At 36.4% G+C, this 26224-nt stretch overlaps 3 protein-coding genes across 4 annotated transcripts in view; 1 reads left to right on the top strand and 2 right to left on the bottom strand.

Annotated features, from left to right (window-relative positions):
• LOC146460669 (uncharacterized) overlaps positions 1-7456 on the bottom strand; it is an 8014-nt gene extending 558 nt beyond the window's left edge. Inside the window, exons 1-9 of the mRNA XM_085087896.1 lie at positions 6939-7456; positions 6520-6581; positions 5034-5181; positions 4827-4925; positions 3759-3845; positions 3010-3108; positions 2450-2575; positions 1757-1852; positions 1-1009 (exon numbers count right to left, since the gene is read on the bottom strand). The exon at positions 1-1009 is cut by the window's left edge and continues 558 nt beyond it. Coding sequence (XP_084944022.1) covers positions 714-1009; positions 1757-1852; positions 2450-2575; positions 3010-3108; positions 3759-3845; positions 4827-4925; positions 5034-5181; positions 6520-6570 — 1002 coding nt within the window. The 5' untranslated portion in view covers positions 6571-6581; positions 6939-7456 and the 3' untranslated portion in view covers positions 1-713. The remainder of the gene's footprint in view (positions 1010-1756; positions 1853-2449; positions 2576-3009; positions 3109-3758; positions 3846-4826; positions 4926-5033; positions 5182-6519; positions 6582-6938) is intronic.
• A 145-nt stretch (positions 7457-7601) lies between these two features.
• Positions 7602-19172, bottom strand: LOC146460668 (tetratricopeptide repeat protein 5-like). Its single transcript, XM_085087895.1, has 11 exons — positions 18990-19172; positions 16413-16545; positions 15647-15858; positions 14726-14783; positions 14520-14609; positions 13263-13354; positions 13112-13165; positions 11833-11979; positions 10335-10549; positions 9014-9158; positions 7602-8354 (listed from the first exon to the last, which is right to left on the bottom strand). The coding sequence occupies exons 1-11, from the start codon at positions 19053-19055 to the stop codon at positions 8235-8237; spliced, it is 1332 nt and encodes a 443-aa protein (XP_084944021.1). The 5' UTR covers positions 19056-19172; the 3' UTR covers positions 7602-8234.
• A 319-nt stretch (positions 19173-19491) lies between these two features.
• Positions 19492-26050, top strand: LOC146460667 (ADP-ribosylation factor-like protein 1). Of its 2 annotated transcripts, XM_085087899.1 has the most exons (10): positions 19492-19551; positions 19628-19730; positions 19825-19859; positions 20286-20336; positions 22125-22139; positions 22251-22266; positions 22434-22545; positions 23304-23351; positions 24011-24141; positions 24734-26050. In XM_085087899.1, exons 1-10 carry the CDS (start codon positions 19542-19544, stop codon positions 24762-24764), a joined length of 552 nt encoding a protein of 183 aa, XP_084944025.1. In that variant the 5' UTR covers positions 19492-19541; the 3' UTR covers positions 24765-26050. The 2 variants fall into 2 exon arrangements, with proteins under 2 accessions (XP_084944025.1, XP_084944026.1); XM_085087900.1 differs by lacking the exons at positions 22125-22139; positions 22251-22266 and having other exon boundaries at positions 20286-20367.
• Positions 26051-26224: the final 174 nt, after the last annotated feature.

Below are 26224 nucleotides of genomic sequence, written 5' to 3'. Positions count from 1 at the left end.
CATCTAATTTCTCATTAGGTCAGGTCATGAGAATGAAAAAAATGATCACCAGACATAAAATGTCGTGATGTTTCAATAAATTCTCCTAACTAGTAAATTTTATGAGAAATATGTTGAGAACAGCAAAGAGAATATGACTTTTGACATTGGGACGTAAACTGATTTGGCCGCCTAGCACGGATTTACTGTAAGTCTCTGACAGGTTATCAATACCATGATATTATTTATATTTTACAGTTTTGTGGCCTTGTTCTCTGAGAATGAGGTTACAACATCACTGAGCCCCTGTGAAATGGGTTTCTTAAAAATTTTCCAGCATTTCTTTTGTATAACAGGGCGGAAAAATAAAATGTGTCTACTGAAATAGGACACTTCCTAAAATTAGGAAAAGTGTGAGGCACATATTTTGCCCTTCTGCACCTTATTTTCCATCAGTTGACATAAAAGGGAGATGCAGGACTGGAGCTGTGTCTTAATTCTTACTAAAACACATAAGGCCTGTTTTATATGAAGTACCCAAATTCAGGGTTAGGTGCATTTCTGGACATAAGTGGTCTGTCCAGGCTCTGGATCCAACACTGGACACAACAAAAGTATGGGCTTAAGTCTACCTGGCAGTACTAAACAGTTGATCCACTGAACCTCCACTTATTTAAAGAGTCTCTGCATAATGTTCATTCACAAGTATTTGAATTCTGAAACTGTGCAGTGTCTTATAAGGGATACTTCTTTCCATCAAGATTGCGAACAAACTTGTATGTCAGTCTCTGGCCTGGTACTTTCCTGAGGATATTCTTACTGTAGTAGTATCTGAGGGCACGACTTAATTTCTCGTATGTCATGTTTTTCCTGTTTTTCTGTCTTCCCCACAGGCGCGCCAAACCATTGTGGTCAATGAGGCGAAACACTCCTTTGGTCTGGTTTTTCCACACAATGTACTTGTTTCGTTTTTCCAACAAAATGTGATGGAGAAACTCCCAAAGGTATTGACAGTGGAAGTGTGGCAAATCTAGAGGAAATTGGAACATAGTTGTTAGATAATTGAAGAAGATGTGGCAAATCATTTTCTTAAAGCCATTAATAATTCAAAAGTCAAAGTCATGTACCGTGACGTGTTTGGATATCTGATGAAAAACTCCTTGTTTTTGCATCCTTAATTTCCCCTTCAAAATCAGTTTGTTTGGAGATGTTTTTCTTCAGTTTGGTTGGTATCACTAAAACATTCTCACAATCAGGGATTGTGTATAATTTTTCTTATGATTAATGATACACCGTCCTATACATCACATGAGTTCTAGACTTGCCTCTTGCCTCAAGTCGTCTTTTTATGTGCTGAAAAGAGTGACTAACAAGCAGCGGAGTCAGACTCCCACGGAAAACGAACTTTGGGAAAGTCTACGTGTATGAGTTCATACATTCGCATATGAATTTAAAGCAGCATGCTCCTTTGGGCACTGCTCATACTAAACCAAACAAATTTATCCTAATTCTTTTTAATCCTCCTTTGTAATATAAATGTTTATTGTTCCTTATGTATTGTATTGAATCTCGTCATATGTGTGAAAAATAAAATTGAATTGAATTGAATTGATTATTTCATAGAAATTGCACGATATAACTAATAAAATAATAATAAAAATAAATACATAAGCCAACTCTACCTTACCAGCCTTTAATCAGCTATAAACTCAGGTACAACTTGATTTTGTAAATTAGTAATTTATTGAAAATAAATTGTAAACTCTATAAGTCTTACCATCCTCATTGTCTTCAACATTTTCATCATCATCTTCTTCTTCATCATTTTCCTCTTCTGTCGTTTTACTCTCCTTGTCTTCTGATTTGGTGTTTTCTAATGACAACATAAGTTGAACATTGTTAGACATGTTGAAAAGCAAGGAACACGACAATAACTATCATATAACAAAAATTTACATTCCCGTACACCACTGGTAGCTATGCCAAGCTGCCCACCACAGCCGTGTGACTTTTATTGTAAAATCAAAAACTGTACAGTATAGTATCATATTGCTAAAAACTAGGAAAATAAATTTAAAAAATCACTTTATTTAAGGGTCAATGTATTTAGTGCAGAACACTAATTAGAACACTCTCCAGATCTAATTGGAATTTTGGAAATGTTGGTTTTTGAATAGAGGGGAAAACTCAGGAGTAACCAGAGAAAAACACCTCAGAGCAAGGACTAGACTAGAGTGTTCTCACTACTGCGCCATCCCTGCTCCACCCAAGCACAAAGTACTGTACAAGGTTTCAACTTATACTAATAATGCATAAAAAACTGAAATCCAGGGTGGGTGGGTGGGAAGGTAAGATATTGGTGGATGCAACTAACATAACTGCCTGCCTTAAGGGTCATCTGACCTATACCCTGGCATCAGTGGTGTGAAAAAAATACCCACAGTTGCAAAATACTATCGTCAGTACTTACTTTGTTCTGGTTTAGATGCAGGAGGTTGTTGACTAACTCTTCCTTCATCGGTTGAATCTTCAGAAGATTTTTTCTCGTCAGAACTTTTAGTTTTCTCTTTCTTTTCATTCCCATTTTCAGAGCCATCTTAAGAAAAGAAACAATAAAACAACAGGTAACATTAAGGGTAATATTGTCTGTCTTGGTAACAGGGTGAGAAGGATGACATTCAATATTGCTGTTATCAACCACATATTATTCTCTTTTTGAATTTCAATACTATAGCTGTTATTGCAGCCAAAAATTAAGTATGATTATTTTAGTTGGGGAGTAGGGATAGCAGAGTGGTGATTGCACTAGCCTCCCACCAATGTGGCCCAGGTTCAATTCCCAGACTCGGCATCAAATGTGGGTTGAGTTTGTTGTTGGTCATCGTCCTAAGTTGCTCCGAGAGGTTTTCTCCGGGTACTCCGGGTTTTCCCCTCTCCTCATAAACCAATACTTCTAAATTTCAATTTGATCAGGAAAGTGTATCCAATTAGAGCTCTGTGCAAAATACATTCATTTTATAATATTCTTACCATGAGGTTCATCCATCTCTGCTTCAATTCCTGAATCACAGCCGAAATCAAGGTCAGCAGAGTCACAAAGAAGGGGAGAATCAGGACTCAGTGGAAGATCTATGAAAGAAAAGAATGGTATCACCATGCATCCACTGTGATAGATTACAGGTTTACCAAAGGTGTATAGAGTCAATTTTATTCAACTCACACAAATAAGTTTACAGAAATGTTAGAATAATTTTTTCAATTTAAATTACACCAGCCAGTGTAACAAATAGCATTCATAGCAAAAATCAATTAAATTATTAAAGATAGATAGAGAAAAAGTGAAAAGTGAAAAAGGACAAGGAAGAAAAGCAGTTTAAATACAATATTAATTGTGTGGAGTTTGGTGATCCAATTTGTACAGAGAATGGATTGGAAGTTTCAAGTTTCAAGTTTATTATTAAATGTTTAACATAAAATTCAAAGACAACACCAACCCGCAAGTTATCATATACAGTTTTAAGAAATGGAAATAAAAAAAATATATGAGCATAAGAATTACATGTATCTTTAAGTTAGTATCATGATGATTGTATCACTGGGCAGGGAAAACTAATCAGTCGAAAGATGAAGAGTCTGTACAGAAGGTGTACAGAGAGATGGGTGATTATCATGAATTTTGGGGGTTTGATTTTTTTTTTAATTTGTTAATATATCTTAATCAAATTATCGTCAGTAATATTGCTGACAATTTACTGCTTTGCACTTAAATTATTATTTACCTTGGAAAAAGTTAATTTCATCTTCTGAAAAGTCTGACCCACAGTAGCCATATTCAGAACAAGCATCCAGGTCTGTAAACTTGAGATCTGAAACCAAAGAATAAATAAGATTTATTGAAAGTTGTAATAATTTGGAAACATATTAACTTAATTGCGCTCTTCTCTTAAGCACTGTTTGCCTTTCCTGGGAAAAGTATAATGTGCCGAGTATGTTATGAATCCTGGAGGATCATAACTTCTCGCCAAGTACCTCCAAGTCCTCCATGACTGTTAGAGTTGGAAGACCTTACGGTAATCCTTTAGAGCTAATCAAAGATCTAGTCCAAAATATCAACTAGCTCCCTAGGATTGATTTAAGCAGGCTTGCCATAATCAAAGCAATCAAATAGTTTAAATGAATGAATGAATGAAAATTGTGGATCAGAGGATTAACTCAATATGCAGTGTATAGCAAAGTGAACCCATGAATTCCCTATTGAGCATTAGCCCTAGTAAGGAAATGGGAGATTGCACAAGGCAAAGAAAAAGATCTCACACCTCGGCGGGAATCAACTCATGACCACTGTATTTGATCGTCCATTGCTCTGCCAACTATGCCTGAAGGCCAGATGGGAACAAGTTGTTGGTGATTATGGTGGTTATAGTTGCGGCAATGTGAATGTGAAGGGTACAAATGATCGTTATGCCGCTAGCACTTAGGGCACAATCATATGGTGCTTTAGCTGCTCCATACGAGCTTTTCACCTGCTGCGATTGGGTGACAATACGAAACTGTGAGTAGAACAGGAAACAATGCAAGAATAGATCTGGCACTGCAACAAGGCAGTGCTGTATGCAGACAGATTTATAACTTATTATGACAGGTGCTGCCTCAAAGGTGGTTATATTATAATAATTATCTTATCTGAGAGAAATAGCAACACAACATGAATATTACTGCTGGAATTCACTTCAAAATTTTACACTTCAACAATTCATGTAACACTTCATTTGCATCTCAAGAGGAACAAGACATCTAACACCGGTACTTTGTTATTACGTAGTAATTAGAGTGAAAATATAATGTACCTGTGTCCATGCTTTCATCAGCTGAGGTCTCTACATCAACAACTGCATCAAACTGTGTGTCTTCAAATGGCCCAGAATACATGTCAACATGACAGGGAGCTTTAAGGAATGAGTTAAAATTTTTCAATGAGTGAAGCTGTGTCAACTGAAGAAAATATTTTTGTTGTATGTAGTCTTCCACAAAAAAAAAAATATATCAAGACATACCTTCTATGGGATAGCCATTTGCATGCAGCAGATCCTGAATGGCTTCTATCGTAATTGTGGTTGCTATGATGGGGCCAGCAGTTGTTGAAGGATATCCATAGGCTGACAACCATGTCTTTAACATTGGCAAGGAAAGTTGACTTGGTGCCTGGAAGTTGAGAAGAAAAAGGTTTAAAAACAATCAGTATGCATATGGTGGACCATGCATTTGAAACAAATAATGTGTGTTCAAGAAGTTCTGGTGTAAAGGACGTCTGACTTGACCATTATAAAGTGTAAACTTTTGAAAACTTTCTATCATCAGTAATGAAAAAACATGTCTTTTTTTCAAACACTGCGATTAAAAACACAATAATTTTACATCTTACTTTGCTAAAGTGAGATTTTGTTTTAGAATGATATTGAACACTTCACAGGATAACTGAGTCATGAAAAAGCCGTGACTGAAGGACACCTTCAATAATGCATCTTCTTATTTCACACATGGGGTGACTGCAAACCTTTTCATCATTTTAATTTATTTAGTTATTCACTTAACGTGTCACTGCACAGCTCAGCTTACCATTAATAATAACAATTACAGCTATGATCACGTAGCTTGAGCTTGGAGTTCTTTATATTAATTAAGCAGCTACCATTTTGTACAATTTATTTCTCTAATAGTATAACACATTGAAGGATCCATTTGAACTCCGCAGCAGTTAGTTTTTGACAGGAATCAAGCACAGCTAATCATGTGACCAGCTTGCTTGCGCGTTACAAGCGCATGAGCGCAGATGATAGTATATTGAACTTCTCATTTTTGGCAGTATGAATAAGAACTGAAGTTGAAAAATTTGATCTTGCAGAACTTAAAATTGCTTAACTTTGTAATCTCTTCATTTAATTAACACAGATGATAAATCTTTGTAGGTTTTTTTTCAAAGGCAAGCGAATGAAGAGTCAAAGGCTTAACCTAAAGGTTATGCATGTCTGATCACAATTTCCAAAGTATGTTTTTCGATAGGCTTATTTTAAATCATTAATGGATGTTTTCCATGCAAAGTTTCAGCATTTCAGCAGTTAAATTTTCAAAATCAAAAACCTGACTTCAAATCTATTCTATTTTCATTAAAAGAAACAGAAGCGCTAAGTTCTATAGATAGCGCATGGTGTCATAGACACTGTATAATGAATAAAAAACAATACCCTAGATCTTTTACATTTTGTGGATGCATGCGATTAGGAAAAAAGTTTGGAGCAAAATAAATGTTTATTTGTTGTTTGAGATGAAGTATAACACTTTTCACAAATAAACTGTTGCAATTTAAGACGAAAATTTGAGAAAAATAGAGGCAGATGGTAATTTTGCTATTCGAAGTTATCAATCATAAATCTTCACGAGCAAAAAAGTTCTCGTGAGTAAACAAAATCGCGTGAGAGCGAAAAATATACCTAACTTGAAATCAACACAACACAGACATTACTCATCTGGTCACGAACTTACCGATTGACTAATGGGGTGAAATGGCACGTCTAACAAACTGCTTTCGGACATGTTTGTAAAACCTGAAAGCAAACCACAAGATCAGTCAAGCGCCATTCAATATTTCAAGCCCGATCCCGGGTAACGTGGCGTGATTCCAGCAAGACAACAGCGTTGTAATCAGTTTTTTTAACCGTTTTAACCTGTACAGATCTAGTGCAAAACGTAAACGATGTTCTTATAGAAACGTTACAGTAAAGCGAAATGGAATTCAGGTCTTACAAAGTGATTCGTAGTAAAACTAAATTAACCGTGTAAAGTAAGAATGTTTTAACCTTGTATGTGAGCGGAGTTAGATTATGTGGACAAAAAAAATTCGATTCTGTGAAAAGGCAACATGAAGATTAAAAATGTTCGATTACAGAACGAAGAAACTCTACCTTTTATCGCCGCTGAAGACTTTCAGAGAATGCCTCACTCGCTTACTTCTCCGTGTTTTTATGAGCCCAGACAGTCCCATTCTCAGAATTACATACACACAAGTCTCATAAACAAACTCCCTACTCATTGTTTTTTTCTTTGAAAACCACTAAATTCTAAGAAACCCGCGCTAAATCCCGGCTTCTGATTGGCTCCATTTGACAAGATGCACCTCATTGCATCTGACCCGTGACGTAATTTATTGGAAAACGCGCCCTTGTTTCATCAGCCAATCATAAACAGAGGATCGAATTCCGGGAATCCCCTATTCAGCAGGTAATTTTCCCGGGGTTTTTTCCCTTCTTAATCGTCCCTGCTGCTTTCAGTTTTGTCTCGTCATTCGATATTTCAAGCAAAAATCACGCGCCCAGTCCAATTCTGGGAAAGAGCGGAAGATAATCGCGTTGTTGCCAGTTCATGCAATATTTTTCTATTAAAGGAGAAAGAGGCACTTTTGTTATCGGGTAGCACAAAGAAATACAATTCCGATTATTTTCAAAGCAGTTGCTAAGGGAAAGGCAATATTGGTTGCGGTTCGTTACAGACGAAAGAAAAGAAAAGTGTAAATTACATTATGCAAATTGGTGAAAGTAAGTAAATCTACAAGATATCACACGAACGGCGGAAAGGAGAAAGAGGCAATTTTTATTATTTTCAACGCGTTTATCCAAATTTTAAAACCATAACTGCAAATTTTTTAATGTTAGTTGAGTTCTGTGGCGATCAGAAGAGCGGCTACACAGGAAACCATACTCTCTTCAAACTGAGGACCAAAATAACCTAAACCTTTTAAATGTTGAACTTTGTTCGACAAATCAACGTAGCCACACAATATTAAAGTGTTATCAGGGGGTTTCATTCGTTTTAGCGTTCCACACGTTGGTGACACCAAAAACATATATATAAAAAAAGTGGCTTGGCTACAAAAAGCTGTTGGTCATTCCAGCTCTTACGAGTTATTTCTCTTGGCACTCTATTAATTCGAAGTTCGAAATGTTAAATCTCCTCACTGACTGACCGGTGCAGTACAATGTTAAAATTTCCAAGAATTCGGTTTTTAACAACAGAGATAAAAGATGTCGGTCATTGTTGATAACTGGCGAGCTATGGTGAAAAAACGACACGCTGATCATCTCTAATGACACTGTGCACATCATCCAAGGGCCAGTCAGCTCTGTCAGCTTATAACAACCTTGCATCTGACTGTTTTTGTGGTACAAAGTTTCACTCCACATCAAAGGAAATCACTCACTGGCTCACTCGCTCTTTGTTGTCACCGAGAGAGTTGAGGGAGCAAGTCTGTTTGGACCGAGTTTTTTCTTGTTTACAACCAAAACAACTGGATTGTCAACTCGAAGGGACAAAAACTTGAATGTCTGAGGGAAGATGATAAAATATAATGTCAACAGTGCAAGCATTTAGTGATTATTTGGGGAACTTTCAGAAAAAGTACGGTAAAGTCGCACTCAAGCCTTAGTGACCCACAGGTCTGGAGCTGGTACTCCCCCCCCCCTGGATGAGATGTTAGTCCATCACGGTTACCACCAATCGTCTGATCAAAAGTCCAAATGTCCTAACCAGCACACTCTGATTCCACAATTGTAACAAGAAGTAAATTGATATATTAACAACACTATTGAGGCAGAGGAGGATAAAGAAGTGTTGGGAAAAATTTAGATTGCTCTCAACTCCCCCCCCCCCCCCCCCCCCACCAAAGATATGTACCCATATTAAGAGAGGTGAGCATCAGACTCGCTATGCACAGAAGGTACAGCCATAGAAGTCACAGGCAGCCCAACAACTGGAGTTTGACCTGGCTTCTGTGGCAGATACAGCTCGCAATGTTGCTCAGTTACTTCCCTGTCAGTAATCCAAGGAGTTTAATTTACTGCTAGCAGTATGTTACTAATACCCAGTTATACACCTGGCGCCAGTTGTTCAAAGGCCGGATAAACCTGCTATTGGATTACACTCAGCTGACACTTTTTTCTTAACAATAAGAGGAGCAAGTTCATTAGTGAGGTATACACCAGACCTGGGCATTTTCTGTAAAGTCTGTTTCCTGACAGAAGGGTTCTGGGATTGCCACAGAATCTCCAACAGCAAACCCTTTTCCTACTGCCATATTGTAAACTGTGATGGGCCAACATTGATTTTCACTGTCCACCATTGCAAAGATACTGAGAAGTAAAGAAACAAACAAAAGCATTTTCTCAACCTCTCTCCTACTAGGACGGGCTTGGTTGTTTGAAAGCTGATTAACTTTAAACCTGGGCTAAAAGTTAACCCAGGATACCACAGGTTAATAATTAACAATAATTAATTAAAATTATTTTAAGTTCAAGTTGAATAAAGTCAGGGTCCAAGTTTAAGGGATATGACAATTTTGAAAAATCTTGAGTAATAAATTATTTATAAATAACCAGTGCAGGGGCTTAAATGAGTTAGACTGGATCCAGACCTTTTCCACCTACAACAAGTCAGAGTCACTCGTCAGTGTTACGACTGCGCACAAAGTGAAGTACAGCAGAAAAAAACAATAATGCCAATTGACCTTGTGCCAAATTGATAAGCCCCTATAGATACAAAAATGGTTAAATATGCACAGCACTGCACATGATCATCAAAAGGACCCGGTGCGATGTTTCTATTCTATAACATTTTTGTCTTCCACACGAAAACAAAGCATGAAATTTAAATAAAAGCTAGTCCAGCTGTGATTTGGCAATTTGTTGAGAAAACAAAGTATTACTGCCCTTACATACTGTGAAATTTAAAGACCATTTCAAGAAATAGGAAATAAGGAGAATACTATTTCAATCAGCAGTTTGGATTTTGGTACCTTCAGCACTTCTTGTGCTTCTCTCAGATTCTCTCAGGTTTAATTTTTTTGGTTTTGATAAATTTATTTAAAAATTTGTGTTCAATTTATCATGATAATTTGGAACAAGAAAAATGTAAATTTATTATAGTGGTTTGAAAAATTGTAAACCAAGAGCAAGTTTAAACCACAACACGTCAGTTTAATGGCCTTAGCTCCCACGAGTCCCCTGTAGCTCAGTAGTAGAGCATCTGAACTAGTAATCAGGTCTTAGGTTCGATTCCTGATAGGAGCACTCGGAATTTCTTTTCCCAACTTTGCCTGTGTCATTACTGAATAATACATCATTCTCAACACGTCAGATATTATTAAGGCTCATCATACAATCCTTATAAGCCATAAGATATTTGTGTTAGACTCAGGCTACTCAGATTTATGCTTATCTTTTAATTAGCATTCATAACCAGCTTGAGGATATGATTTTTAAATACAAATGTAGAATCCACCCGCAAATTAACTAATAAGTAACACTTACTATGGTACAGGGTCATCCACTGGAACAAAACCAACAACTTTTCCAGCAGTGACCTTGTTAGGATTACTGCCAGCAACCAATTTGGAAAAAGGAACAAGCTCAAGTTGAACACTCTGACCTGATGGACTGGTGTAACTACCACCACCATAAGGACCCAAATCAGGAGGACCTAAGGACTGCACCATGCCATGGAGCCTCTTGGGTTTTAGCTTACCCTAAGATAGTTACGGTCACAAACACAAAAAACACACACATTAGTTTGAACAGCTTGGTTGAAAACTATGTTACATGTAAGTGGAAATTTGTCCATAATAAGCGGGCTCTCAGAAAAAAGGTCACGGACACATGGGTAATTCTTGGAATTTAAGCCTCATTATCACAAAACAAGATGCCTGCTATACTGGCATTACGCGTGATGCTGGGGCTGATTCATTTATTCTAACTGCATGCTTCGCCGATTGATAAAACTATACTTGTTAATGGAATAGTTTGAGTCACGACAATCGCGTTACGTTGTTTCCCTTGTGTTACGCTACTCAGGGTTTCAAGGGAAATTGCGGGAATTCCATTGCGATAACGTAAGCTTCTCAATGACCTCTTTTCAGTCTCGCGTCGTGGTCTAAGAAGGTCAAACAAATCACGATTTCTTCGCCAGGAATTTACCAATTTCCACCGTTTTAAATGTCGGGTGCTTCTTAGAAGTTATTCTTTCGATTTGCCGCTTCAAAATGGTGAAATTTCCGTTTGAAAACTCACACTTGAGTCCAGAACATGTTAACAATATGGAGCCACAAATTAAATCTGTTTTTAATAAATAGATCAAATGATGTGTTGACGTCACACAGGTAGGGGCGAGTGGGTCCCCTCCCTCGCGATGTAAGCGACAAGAATGGATTTTGATTGGCCTGCTTCTGTTGAAGATAATCAGAACAATACACCCCGAGTAGGAGAGGGGTGAGTTTAATGAATAAATTAATGTACAGATTTGTAGCTACGAGGAAGAAAAAAAAAAAAAAAAAAAAAAAATCGACCCGTTTTTAGACACGGTATGCCCCTCCAGGGCATCCTGCGTAATGAACAAATCAAGGAACTATGTTTTTTTTAATAATACTTTGGAGTAATTTGGACTAAAATTAATATGGCCAAATTCCCTGTTAAGTAAAGGTTTGGTAATACATTAAGCATGTATAAATCAACAACAAAATTGAACAACGTTTCGTAGTCATCACGACACCATTTTCAGCAGACTACTGTATTTCTCACAGTTTATTCTAATCATTTGAACTAGAAAATGGTTCCATGATGACTCTGAAACATCGTTTCACTTTATCATTGATTTTTACTTCCTTATAAATTTCCAATTAGCATAATAATAAAATTATTATATCATTAAATTATTACAGAAAATTATATATAATTAGTTTTATACAATAAATAATTATTACTATTATAATTATACATAATTTTCTACCAAGCCCTTTATAATAATTATTATTACCTTTCCCTCCACTAGGTCAAGAGTTTTTGTCAACAAGTTTAGCAGCTTTGTCTTTTCATGACTGGGTTCAGTCCAGCCAGGATCTAGAGCTTCTGCTTGCTTGAAGTCAGCAATGGCTAGTTTATATTCCTCCTGAAACTTGTAAGCCTACAAAGCCAAAGGCAAAGATCTGTTACAATCATACATGTTGGAATTCTACGAAACAGCCATTCAGTTTGATCAACAAACGTTAAAGTGTATATCATGACAGAAATTTTTTTTATTTGATTGATCAAATGTTAATGTTGTTCTCGTATGAAAATGGATAAACAATTCCTTGTCAAGTTTTCTTCTCCACATCAAATTTCACTTCCAGTTGGATGCAATACCACGTGAGATGGGAGACTGGGAATAGTAGTCTTGCGGTTTCTCTATTCCTCAGTTGTTTCATTCTGAGTATTGAATTCAACAATCCCATCATATTTTCGTCCACGCAGTTTTCTTCCTCAATAGTGAGGAGTGGAAGAGAAATTCTGTCTTATCCCCACCCCACTTTAATACAAAGACTATTCACAAAGATTCATAGAGCTTGGAGTGCCTATGGAAATTTGTGGCACAAAAAGAATTTGAATGCCAGCCATTTCTAGGTTGGTGGCCTCACAGCACAAGTAATAACCACATAATATAACATAACTTTTGCACCTCTGTATAGACAAAGCTCTTTGAATAGGATTAGATTGAACATTAGATTGATAAGATTGCAATATTGATTAGATGGATTGAATTGGTAGGATTGCAATACATAAAGCAATAATTTGATGTTGCCAACCGCATCAAATCAATACCTTCTGAACTGTTGATCTAGGCTACAAGTTTGTCTCCTTAGATGCAAATCCCTCTTTACAAATGCCCTCTCTTGAATGGACCATACTTTATATGAGCTTAGTGTGAACGTTTGACGTCTGATTCAATTCAGAATAGCCAATCTAGTTTGGATCAGCTCAGCTGTTTTTCCCAGCTGGCTCAGCAAGGAATAACGCCGTGGACCGGCTTTGATAATTTAAGATGCTGCACTACACATGAGCCAAATCAAATGTATAAATTGATTCAAATCTGCAATTTTATTCACTCATAGTATGCTTTTGTGAATTAATTTCGGCTGAATTAAGTTCGGCATCTGAATCAATTCAGCCAGGATTAATTAATTTGGGTCAGTCTAAATTCAAATTTAATTCAGCTCATTGCAAAGTACTGTGTCTAAACCAGGCCTAAATTAGTATAATCATGAATAACATCTCACCATTGCTCTGTTGAAGTGCAGATCTGGGTTGTTTCTTGCCACTGGATCCTTAAACTAACAAGATGAACTCAAAATTAGCAGACAGATCTAGTCTCTTATTTTCAGTTTTGAAATAGTAAAGCTTCTATACTGTCAAACGATGAGTACTTACAGCTTGTGAATATGCAGTCATGCACTGCTTGATAAGTTGAGGAGATTGTGATCCACAGAAAAAGAATGACAGGTATGCATTGCCCAGAATATCTAAAACAACATCAACCAAAAAGATGACTTGAAAGCTACTGTACTTTAATAACTCAGCTTTGTTAAATTGACATCACACAGTAAAACTAAGTACTAAATACTTAGCAATATTTAGCAAATATATTGCTAAATAATATTAGTGAAGCAGTATTTTGAATATTTAATTCAAGCTTGCAAATAAAGTGTGACAGTATATGTAGGGTATTTACAGAATGCTAATAACCATGAACATGCGCAGGGCTCTAGAGTAACAGTAGCCAATTAGCCACAGACTAGTAAAAATTCAGTTTTGGCTAGTAGGTTTAGTGCTTTCACTCGCCATTTTAGCTGGTAAAAATTGTAAAGCGCTGGAGTGCTGAGCAGAAAACAAAGATTAAAATTATTTAATAATTACAAAAGCAAATCAAGAGAACAGTACCTACATTCAGATGCTTTTTGTGCTGTGTGTTTAGAGTTATGGCAACCAAAAGGCTGAATTGTATAATTATTTACAGATTTAAATATTAAGAATATTTAAAAATTCAACACCTTCAACTATTGACAAACATATTACATGTAATACTTAAAAAAAAAAAGAAGTAAATAAGAGATACCGGTAATAGAAAAATGTTTAAAACTGGGAGAATGGAAAAATTAAAAAATCGACAAAAATGAGGTTAAAAGATACTATTGAATAGCTTAGTGCAACGGTCGCCGTGCCTATCATGTTAGGTACTGAGTCCAAAGCTATCTAAACATTGACTGAATGATTGTTCGGGTGATATTATAGACAGTGCCCTCTTTTGAATGCACTCGAGGTCCTCACTGAGATACTCAGGTAAGCCATATGCATGGTGGAAAGTCAGTCAAATGTGTTTCCCATCAACTGGTAGCTTTTAGTCCAAACTGGCCCATTGTGTTTCTTAAAGTTTATATGACGCGAAATCTTTTATTAGCTTATTATCTTATTATTAGCTTATTATCATGAAAGCTCTTCCTTATAAGCTAATAAAAGATTTTGTGTCATATACACTTTAACATTGTAAAGTTTTCATTGCAACCTTTAGCTTTTAAAATAATATTATTTAATTTTATTTATTTATTTATTTATCAAAAATCAAATTTCTGTTAATGAACACTGGGAAACACAATCCTGGAGTAGCTGCAATAAAATCAAGAAGCTTACACCATGAGGTTCCATCTTTCACATCACACTGAACAGCTTCTTTTGCTTTCTCTACACTCACTTTGATGTTCTCTACTTTTTCATTTTGATCTACAAATTAAAGAAAAATTAAATTATTTTATAGTTAGAACACTGAATACAATTTTATTCATGAATCTTAGTTTAAAAGAGTTGTTATTATCTTAAGTAACCTGATGACACTTTACCTTTTCCAATCTGTCGCAAAACCATTGACAAATTTCGTAAAGACTCCTTATTCTTGGCCTGAGGGGTGAAATACAGCATGGTAAAATAAGCGATTTGAAAATAATTATATTGAATATGGGGCTACCTGTCTACCCATCAAAACAGGAAAAATTCCCTTACTTTTCCTTGACTTTTCTTTGAATACAAACCAATTTTCGCTGATCATACATCAAAGCTGCTGTAAAATTTCCGAAAGTAATGACCCTTGTTACTTTTGGAATAAGCAGCTTTTGGGCTCACTACTTTCAAGGAGCAAAAAATCATTATAAAGTTGGTGTGACTGAGCTCTTTTACTGAAATAGAAGAGGGAAATTCATAAAAAATAGTTGTTTTAAAATAAATTAGATGAAACTCCTTGTGTTGCATGTTGAAGCACTGATTTCACTAATGAAACATGAATGGACACTTTATAAGACTTTGTGGCATGAAGCTATACCTCTTGTTATTTATTTATTTATTTATTTATTTATTATTTTTTTGCAGGGGAGGGGGGACGGGGGGTTGGGCTTGCTACTTTTGGGATTTATTATTAATTACCAGCCACAATATTTTTACTTTACTTTCGGGGTGTGGTTGGCGAGGGGGGGGGGGGGGTGGGGGGGAGTGTTACTTCAGAATTTTACAGTATGATTGCAAAATGATTTGTTGAATTTTCATATTCTTTGGCATTAAATTTAGAACTTCCCCGACTTGCATTGATACAAAAGTGTTAATTTCCTCACGTCACACCTGATTCAGTTTGTGACACTTACAGTATTTGAGGAAACACAGTGAGTGAGTTTTGATGAATGATGATAAATAAGTTAATGAACTGATTCTGCTTTGATGATGCCAAAGAATTAACGAGAACCTGCAATTTCAAAGTTTGAATATTGACTTACATGATTTAATGCTCCAACAAAACAATTTCTCGCTGCCTCCACTTCTCCATTCTTCCAGTAACACTCTCCAAGGCAGTTCCATGCTTCTACTAACTTGGGATTCATTTTGACAGCTTTTGAGAGAGCATCTTGTGCCAAAGGGTCATAGTGAGGCATCACATTTAGAGCTTTGCCTCTCAGAAATAAACATCTGGCTGTCTCCTCACTACAAGCTAAAAGATGCAAGTTAAAAGTATTTTATTTATTTTTCAGCTGCTCTGTAAATAAGGGCAAATGTAGCCAGCCTAATGTACACAAACTCAAGTGAAACCACTTGCTGCAGGTGAGTGGTTTCCCTGTCAAGTTTTGAACATTTTATAGCATCATTTGTTGGTCTATAGGAGTATAGACCATACTAGACAATTGCCATTGATTTGTTTTTTAAAATGACATGGAAAACATACAAGCAGAATTGGCCTTATTTTCTATTTTCTGTTGGGAAAGCGTGCATGTTAGATCTGATGTCATTTGTATTGTCTGTACTCTTACAGACAATAGCTACGAGCCAATCAGCCCACAAAAATTTTGACAGTTATCATAAAAAAGTTAATAGGTGGGTTTCAATAATTATTTTTTTTCCTTCTGATTAAAACCTTTTATTGGTGTTGAAAAGCCCATCAAAAACTCTAATTAATAAGGTATGTAAAGTACAGTACTTACTTTAAGCTTGTAAATACAATTATATATAATGTGGAATCTCAAATGTAATTCAACAAGTTATCCTCACCCTGGACATAATCCAAAATGTTCAGAGTCTCTTTCAGTTTTTCTTGTGTTTCTTGGATTTTCAGCAAAGCTTTGTCGGTGGAATTATGCTCAAAGTAGTGGTCCCTGAACTCATAGAGTTGCTGAACTGCAACCTAATTAAAAAATTAACAAAACTTCACCAGTGTCTATGATGTATTTCAAATTCTGAATACTGATCGATATGTACATTTGATTTATTAATTTGATTTATTTATTTATCTTGGACTCCAGAGCATCCAATTTCTCTTTTAGAAAACATCATTACTTGATTAAAAAAGAAAACAACAACAACAACACTTTATTAAAAATAGACAGTTAAAAGGTGTTTTTATACCTACCTGCAAATAGCTGAAGCTAGTTGAGGCGGGTAGGTATGTTTATACTAATATAAAACTAAATACAAATACATTTGGTGTTTACAACTGAATTGACTAAAAAATAAGTTAAATAAGTAGTAAACAAACAAGTGACGCAAAAAAAAGGGATTCGATAGCTGATTAAACATTAGCCTGCGAGCAAGCTCTCTAGGGGGTGGGGGGCGGGAGGGAGAAAGAGGAGAGAGCTTGCAACGATGTCTCAGGAATTTGAATGCCGCCCCCAATACTCCCCGCGGCTCCCTGCTGTCCTAGCTGTCAGAATTTGGCCAATCAGCGCAAACCGGAAACGATAGCAAACGTAAACAAACATGCGAAAGGTACAATATCAGATACACTTCGAAAGACGGGAATCCTTGCTGACAAAAACTATAGTTTCTCTGATCGAGTATGCCTACCGAGTGCCACAAAAATCAGAAAATTTAGTGAAGGATTTTACTTAATTGTGAGCACACTAAAAGCCGATTAACCAAAAGGTCGAGGTCACAAACGTCGTCCCAAGGGTCAAGCGAATCTTGCCGACTGCAACAACTACTGGACATAAAAAATGTCGAAAGGATGACACGGTCCGGCCAGGGAAAAAAGAAGCAGTGCAAGGAAATCAGAAGGATCTCAATTTTGCAGCCGGGTCTCCGAGAACGAGGACGCAATTCTCAATATCCACAATGTGGTTTCATGGAACACTCAACTCGCGTGAAATTTGTGATGTTGTGAACGAGTAGCAAAGCAGACGTGAGAGCGCCAGATCAAAAGGAAATCATTGCGCTTCTAAAGAACGTTGCCCTAAAAAACTGGCAGTTCGCTGCTAACGCCGTACCGAAGCACTCGGAATTGAGTCAGTGCGTAAGCTGAAAGATGTTCATATTTTTTTCGGCTGAGCCAAATACCAAACAAAAGCTTAAAATTTGGCCGACCTTGACTCTCCATCTGAAATATCGGCAATCGAAGCGGCAGGCATCCCCATTCTTCTTGCTTCTGCGATCAAGTAATCGATAATGATACTTTGCAATGGGCAAACAACTAACATTGTTTGATGTTTATAGACTTTAGAGTTTCAATTGCTGCAAAAGGTTGAAATATCAAACTTGTCCCAAATCTCGTAGGTTAAACTGCAAGAACATCGCTATTTTGTAGTAAAGCATTGGCAGCTTGACTTTGCTCGCGTTTTTATTCCAGAGAAAACCTTTGTTATTTGGAGAAATTCTCGCAACCTTCACAAATAGAAACTCCGCCACCATTTTTGTGTTGTCAACACGACGCACGCGAAGGGCAATGACGTAAGCACCAAATTCAATATCCACCAATCAGCATTTTGCGTTGAAAAATTCAACGCAGAAATGAAAATTTCTGAGACATCGTTGCAAGCTCTCTCCACTTTCTCCCTCCCGCCCCCCACCCCCTAGAGAGCTTGCTCGCAGGCTAATTAAACATTTAGGCTATAAGAACAAACAAAATAATCACCAAAGATGAACTTCTTGATATTTAGCCAAATTCTCCCAACTTGCACCACAGAAAAATTATATATGGAGAGAGAGTGAGGAGAATATACATGTTGATATTGGTGCTCAAATGGTTAAACTTCTAACAATTCAGCTGCATAAGAATAGAAGCTGAAAGAAATGTTATGTTATGTTTTAAGCCTGGTGAATAAATCATAGAGGCCGGTATGCTTTTCAATCAGTGACACAAGCATACTCAGAAAAAGAAAAAATCTGAGTTCTCCCAAGACCTTCTGATTACTAGTTCGGATGCTCTACCACTGAGCTACAGGAGACTCGTGGAAGCTAAAGCCATATGCATTAAACTAGGTTCAGGTGACAAACATGCTGCATATTGCTTGGATTTGAATGTCGATGAGTGGTACATGTGAAAAAATTGTGACGATTTTATGTTTTAATCCTGGTGAATAAATGATAGTTGATTTTTTTTTAAGTCAGAACTGACACATCTCCAAAAAACAGACACCAAGAATAGGAGCTAGTGAAACTCAAGAACGTCTCTCATACCTTTCATTGTCCATGTCAGAGAGAGTTGTGACAGTTGTCTCCTATTCTATGTCTAGAGGCAGTAGGCCTACTATTTTCTTACTATTGTACAATCTCCAATTTCAATTTAATACAGGTATCAGTGATCCTGAAGGTAGCCCAGAATTAAGAATTTCACACAACTTTTCATCAACCAACCTCAGCCCTTTCCAAAGGCCATTCCTCTTCGCTTGGCTTTTCTTCATTAGCTGATCCTCCTTCCATTTCAGTTACTTTGATGTCTTTAAACACCGACAAATACCAGTTATTCAGAAGCTATAGAAGACCTAAAACATTTTCCCGCCGCCATTTTGAAAGTCGCTCCATTCTCTCCAAGCGATTCCTCTGGTCAGCGGACATTGGTTTTTGGACTGACATGTCTTATAATTGCTCCTCAACTGTCTCAGGTAAATAAAGCCTTTCGGGAGTAGGGAGGGTGACAAAGCTTTATAATATAAAGAAACCGAAGAAAAACTATTCAGAATAAGAGTTGTTACAAAGACAACCCGTTTATCAAATATTATGGAAATAAGTTGTAGAAAAATTCGAAGCAAATATTTCCGGAAGTCAAGTGAAGACATTAAAGATACTTGCTTATCCCCCGAAAGGTCAAGGATTGTTCCTTTGGTATTTTATGATGTGGCTTACACGAGGTAATTGTGTCAAAATAAGCCACGCAATCACCCGTGTGAGTTTTGTAGTACCTAGTGCATGAAAATGGGTATGTTTTGTGTTTTCTTGCTTTATAGAAAGACTGTTTGATTTGTTTCTCACTTGATTCTTGTTTACCTACCTAGGGGGTTTCTTCTCAAGTTTATTTTCTTCGCTGTTCGGCCAAAAAGAGTTACGGATCCTGATTTTAGGCCTCGATGGAGCGGGAAAAACTACTATCTTGTATAGGTAATGGTTTCTTAATTCTAATTCTTTGGAATCTAGTTCAAATTGTTGCTTGTTTGTTTCGTTTTGAAACTAAAACTCTTTTGTAATGTTTTAGGTTACAAGTTGGGGAAGTAGTGACAACAATACCAAGTGAGCCGATTTAATTAATAAATTAAATTTATTTATATATTTCAGCTTACTACAACAAAATTTTTTCAGCCAGCTGTGCATCAATTTTAACTGGAGCTAGTTCAAAGGCTGGTTTGCATGCTATGCGTTGTCCAATTTGTTGGCCCACAAATCTTACGTGTATTTTCACACCCGATTTTGATTTTGAAGTTTGATTGATGTGGTGGAACACCATTAGTGGTGAAAGAAAATGCGTTATTAGTTTGCTTTTGTGAAATATTTTAATAAGAACTTTCATTTTATCAATTCATTGCATTTTGATATAAAAATATATACCCATGTGCTGATGTTATCTTAGTGCTTCCCTGTGTTGTGGTTACAAGACTAAGTTTGATTACACTTTTCAGTAATGCTTTGTTTAATGGGTTTCCTTCTTTTGAATTATAGCCATAGGATTCAATGTTGAAACAGTTACATACAAGAACCTAAAATTTCAAGGTGAGGAAAAAGTTAGTCTGAAAAAAGTTATGTGGCCGGCTGACACTGATTCTAAGGTACTATCACTGAAAAGCCCTCCCAAATACCCGGCATAGTAAATCGAACCCAATCGAACTAAATTTCAATCAAACTCAATCGAACTCAATCTGTGGATTGAGTTCGATTGAGTTCGGCAATCGAACGAAATCGAACTCACCGAAAAGAAAAAAAATCAATCGAACCCAATCGAACGTTCGATTCTCGAACTCGTGATTTGTGTAAAACAGGCTTTGAAAATCCCTAACCAGATCTTGGAAGCTGGATTTACTTCAGTCCGGAGTGTAGCGCAAGTGTTTTTCGTAAACGAAGAAATTAAGCAGAAATGGCTTCAGATGCGCTGTGGATTGTAAGCTTTAAATGCGTAGTAAAAAGGCTACCAGGAATGCCGCTTTGACGTCAAGGATGGCGGAGTTTTTAAGTAATTTGCTTGTATTTTTGAGTTCGATTTGTCATTCCGCAATTGTAAGTTAGCTAAAAAAGGAAAGGGTACGACAATTTCGGAAAACGCCCGCGAGAATAATGATAGCTTTGTTCTGTTCTGTCCCGTTCTCTTAACTGCCGTGGACAGTTTATAAATGGGGTTTCTGGTATTGGATAAATAACATAATTGAAAAACTACGAGAAAAACCTGCTTTGATGGGCTTGCTTTGGGCTGGCTTTGTATAGGTTTACCAGAGCCAATCAGAACTCAATCAATTAAATTGTGTTCGATTGAGTTCGATTTCCGAACTCAATCAAACACAATCAGATGGATTGAGTTCGATTGAATTTGATTTGTTCGGAAATCGAACTGACTAAAGGTCTGGTGTTCGATTTCGTTCGATTGCCGAACTCAATCGAACTCAATCCACAGATTGTCCTTGTTTTGGGAATTTCCTTTCCATAAATATTGAAAAAACATCTAGCAGATAATATTATGTTGAAATCCATCGCCTATGAAGAAATCACTCTGCATTTGAGCATTTTTCTTTTTCTCATCAAAAACAACGCTGACTTTAAGATCGCCATGTTTTGTTTCCATTCTTCCTGTGGCCATCTTGCTCCCATCATTCCCTGGGAGACATTAACAGCTATCACCTGCTGAACAATATTATTGCAAATTTATTACCTCCTTTTACAAATCTTTAGAAGAACCCTGCTCTAATAAATATATTATAATACATCCTCCCTGAAAATATACCTTAATGTAAATATATGAAACATATATTTTGAATAGAAAGAAAGATCCTCGCAGTTAGTAAGCAACTTAAGCAGTTGCGAAAAGAAAGTCTGAAAATAAATTCAGGCTTGAATGGGATTCGAACCTATCACCTCTGCAATGCCGGTGCAGTGCTCTACCAACTGAGCTATCAAGCCAACTGGGAGATGGTCATATTGTGAGTTTATAATATACCTGTGAAGGATGAATAAATGAATGTAAATACATGTAACATATATTTACATATGAAAATATACTCTTAAACAAAAGTCCTTTAGATGAATATAAGCCTGGGGTAAAAATTCTGAATAAATTTTTTTAGACTACTTTCTCACAAATTACTGGGAGGCCAGTTTTTCTTAGGTCTGTGACAACCCTGCTTCCCCATCACTGCCCAAGGTGCCAGATTTCTTTTCCTGTGTGGAGGCATTTATCCCCAGGGGGTGAGAGTGGGGAGGTGAAAGTGGCAAGGGAAGGGTGAGAAAACTCTGTGTGATTAACAATACTTATTTTTCATGTTTCTTTCCTTTATTCCATGTCAATACAAACAGTGTGGGATTTAGGAGGTGAGGAAATGTTTTTAATATTTTTTATCTTTACGGTGATAAATTATTCAAGATGCCATTGAATCATTTGATACATGAACCATTCTAATTTTCTTTTTTGTTCTTTTTAAGGACAAACAAGCATAAGGTAATTAAGCTACAATCTTATTATCTTGGAGTTGTTTGTGCACTTTTTTCTCCAAGCAAAAGGACAAAAGTAATACTTGCCTTTATTTATTTTGTTGTACATGAGATTGAGAATATCAATTTTATTATTTTAGGAGTACTTATCACGGAGTTGGTTTTGTTTTTCAGACCTTATTGGAGATGTTACTACTCCAACACAGATGCAATAATATATGTAGTGGATAGTGTGGATAAAGACAGAATAGGCATCTCCAAACAAGAGTTAATTGCCATGTTAGAGGTAGAGTGAGACATTTTTTGCCTCAGATAATGATTATAATGATTATGTATTAACAGGGTTTCTGCTTTAATAGGGTAGGGTCAAATTTCATGGCTGGCCTCTTTCAATTTGGTTTGAGTGGCCCTATTAAAGAGGCGAGAAGGCACACACTTGGATTTTACATTGTGGCCATTGGCTGCGTTAACAGGGTTATCTTGTAAGGAAATGTATGGGCGTTTGGAAAGACAAAAAAAGTGGTCACGTATTAACAAGATGTCTGTATGGTAGGCTTCCACTGTAAATTTACTGAGGGTGCTTGTAAATGGAGTGTTATCGCAAACATATTTTCACTCCTAATAGGTAACAACACTGAGAAGTAGTATGTCCTATCAAATTTCTCCAATTTAAAAGGAACCAGAATAATTCACTCGAGATTTAAACCCTTAATGGTACCAATCGCAACTTTGAACAAAACTGCAAGGTCTGAGAAAAACGTTCTATGGAAGCTCCCTCCGACAGTAAACCCTCTCAAAAAATCTTATAAAAGTCCTTTGAATGAATGTGACCCCATGTAAGGCTTATATATTTCAGAACTTTAAACAAATTACATAATTAAAGTAAGTAGCAAATGGTGATGATTGTAGATAGCAAAGGCATAATTTTGGTTGCATTACTATGCATTTGTTAATTTTAATTAATTAAATGACATGGAAAATGTAGCAATATATATTTTTTCATTGTTTGAAACAAACAAAATTAATGTCTGTCTTATTCCACAGGAAGATGAACTTAAAAAAGCAATTCTAGTAGTTTTTGCCAATAAACAGGTAAATTTGCTGAGTATTTGTAGCTAAGTCTCACAGACATGAAATCATCCAGTTAATCTCAACAGCTATAGGAGGCTGGAAGCTCAGTCATTGTAGCTTTTTGCTTCAAACCCAGCACTACAGACAGTTCCAAGGAAAGTGCTTACCCAGTTTGTTTTCGTGATAATTAAATAAATGTAATTCAATTTTTCACAGCAACTAATTTTAGCTGAGGTCAGCTGGGTGCTCAGATCATGTACAATAGGCCTAAGTAGATGATTGACATTTACTTATAGAAGGTGATGATCAATCATGGTGGTCATCTTGAATGAAATATATACAATGTATGATGGGAATCAATCGGTGGGAATTTTATTTTCTTTTGAACAGTAATTGGATTCCTTTTTAATTGTGTACTTTGAAAAGACGCACGAGACAAGGCCGACTGCATAACACCACTGCCCAAAGGCACCATTGTCTCAGCCTAGAAAGGTTGTTGAGCTCAACCAACAGGATTTAAGGCCCTGCTTGGTGGTCTGGTCAAGATTCAAACTGACAACCAAGCTAGCTAACCAATGGTAGATTTCAGATACACTGTCTTGCATTCCTTTAAATTAGAACAGTTGTCATCACTTGTTGCTGTAAGTTGATTTGTTGAGTTCTTGTCATTCTGTCATCAGGATATGGAGGGTGCCATGTCAGCTTCTGAAGTCTCCAATGCTCTGGGTCTTTCTGCACTGAAGAGCCGAACATGGTCCATATTTAAAACTTCTGCTACCAAGGGGGAGGGCCTTGATGAAGCAATGGAATGGTTAGTTGAACTTAGTTTATCATTTTTTAGCCTGCGAATAAAATATGTAACACATCTTCTTCATGAAATATGATCTGGGTAAATATCTGTGAGGCATGATTTTTCATCAGTTAATATTAACCATTCATGAAGCAAGAATTGTGAACAAATGAAATGAGACTTTGTAACCACTGAGAAAAATGTCAGCAAAGCAAAGCAAAACTTTATTGAATCTCCCAGTCAGGATTTTTCAGACCCAATGTACATAAGCATAAAAATAATTCATAAGTTTTAAATATCGAATAAAATATCTAAGCGTTAAAATCATAATGATAGATAAAAACATCAATAGGTAACTCTCCTAGCTGACAAGAAATGATTCAAAAAGGAATTCTCTAAGTTTCTTTTTGAAAGTATGCAGGCTGTCTGCAGCAGTGATTGCAGGTCATGAAAGATGATGAAGTGGAACCTACTTTAAAATTGTCACCTGTTTTGTTTCCATTGAGATGTCATCTGGACCACCCTCCCTCCCCTCCCCTCATTATACCTAACTCCATATGATGAAGTAAAATAATATTATTCTTACCTTTAGTGTATCCTTATTAATTTTCAGGTTAGTGGACAGCCTCAAGTCAAGACAATAATCAACGCAGACCTAGTTCTCCATTTTATTTAATACTCCTCCACGTCTCAAACAAGGCTGTTATTAAGGGCCGTTACCCATAACACCTGTTACAACTGAGTATGTTTGATGAGCCCTTGATGAACAGCCGTGGGGAGTGCATCGGAAGCAATGTATTTTTTTTTTTTTGGTTAATTAAGCAATGTAGTTGATGTATTCCTCGGTTATCTGTCACTCACGGTTACGGTTCAACTTGCCTGCTGTTGATATCTAATTCACCCTCAAAGCAACTACAAGTTTGTTATGGGTGTGAAGATCAAGGTAATGCGTGACTATAAACTTAATGAAGGCCCTGTTAAAGGCAGTAAAAATGTCCTGTTATTCACAAAAATTAGTATTGGTGAAACCTAGTATACCAAGTACAATTTTTGAGATTTTTGACTTGTAAGTTGTTTTTGTTTTTTATTTTGTATTTTTCTTTTGTTGGTGCAAAGTTTTGTTTCGGGGATCATTTTAAAGTGTTGTTATAAATATGCAAAGTTTTTGCAACTTGATTTGGAATTGTTGAAACAAACTGGAGACAAAGTATATTGAGAGATAATTGCATTATAATTAATAATTTACTAAGAAAACAGTGTATCTCAGAAACAATTATGTAAGAGAGATTTAACTTTCACTTATCACCACATGACCATGATTTTCCTCAGTTTCACATTAGCAATAAACTTGGGAAATGTTGTGCACTTCATGTCTATTCTCAAGTGTTTAATTCTTTTGAGGAAACATAAGGGAACTGGTCATAACAAGCTTGTTTGAAGAGGGTGCACCTTGTCTGGGGTAGGGGGGTTATCAAATACATCACTTATCTCATGCACATTACAGACAAAATTTGATTGGCTTTAAAATTGAGTTGACCCAGAAATATTCAGCTAGTAAGTCATGATCAGCCAGCATTACTTGATAAACAAGGAAAGTGAGGTTTGAATCTCATAATTCTCGTTTTTTACTGCTGGATATGTATTGAGGAAGGGGGGTATAGGCAGAGGCCACCATCTAGTTTGTGGTTTGGTTGGTTCTCTTGAGTACAATACTATATAGTTTTGACCACTTCCCAAAATGGGTGAATCTGATGTTTGCCATTTGCTGTAAATTATGCTATATGACTGATTAACCTCTCTGTTGTTACAGTATAGACCAGTATACATTGTACGGTTATTTTACAGGTATTTTCCAGTGTATAATATTTAATAAGAGATAATTTTATTGGTGGTCTGTGATGGTAAAGAATAAACTGCTCTGTTGTTGGAACCTTGCTGTTTGTGATTGACAGTTGTAATTCTAATGTTGTGGTTAATTATGAATACTTTATAACTGCAGATGTTAATTTTCAGTAAAGCCGTAGTGCCACGGGCAAAAAATAATATTGTGCAGCTCCAGAAAATATCCAATTCCCTCCCCCACTCCACACCCTTACAGACGTGA

Source organism: Pavona decussata, unplaced genomic scaffold (genome assembly GCF_977016875.1).
Source record: "Pavona decussata unplaced genomic scaffold, jaPavDecu1.1 SCAFFOLD_208, whole genome shotgun sequence".
NCBI lineage: Eukaryota > Metazoa > Cnidaria > Anthozoa > Scleractinia > Agariciidae > Pavona > Pavona decussata.
This window is presented reverse-complemented; position numbering and strand designations above follow the sequence as displayed.

Coding starts and splice junctions, on each gene's coding strand:
- LOC146460667 (XM_085087899.1), top strand. Junction 19,731..19,824: donor AAAACTACTATCTTGTATAG/GTAATGGTTTCT, acceptor GTAATGTTTTAG/GTTACAAGTTGGGGAAGTAG. Junction 23,352..24,010: donor TAGTTTTTGCCAATAAACAG/GTAAATTTGCTG, acceptor TTCTGTCATCAG/GATATGGAGGGTGCCATGTC.
- LOC146460668 (XM_085087895.1), bottom strand. CDS start 19,055: ATGGAAGGAGGATCAGCTAATGAAGAAAAGCCAAGCGAAGAGGAATGG. Junction 14,610..14,725: donor TTTGCGACAGATTGGAAAAG/GTAAAGTGTCAT, acceptor TTTAATTTGTAG/ATCAAAATGAAAAAGTAGAG. Junction 8,355..9,013: donor ACTTTACAGAAAATGCCCAG/GTCTGGTGTATA, acceptor ATCTTCCCTCAG/ACATTCAAGTTTTTGTCCCT.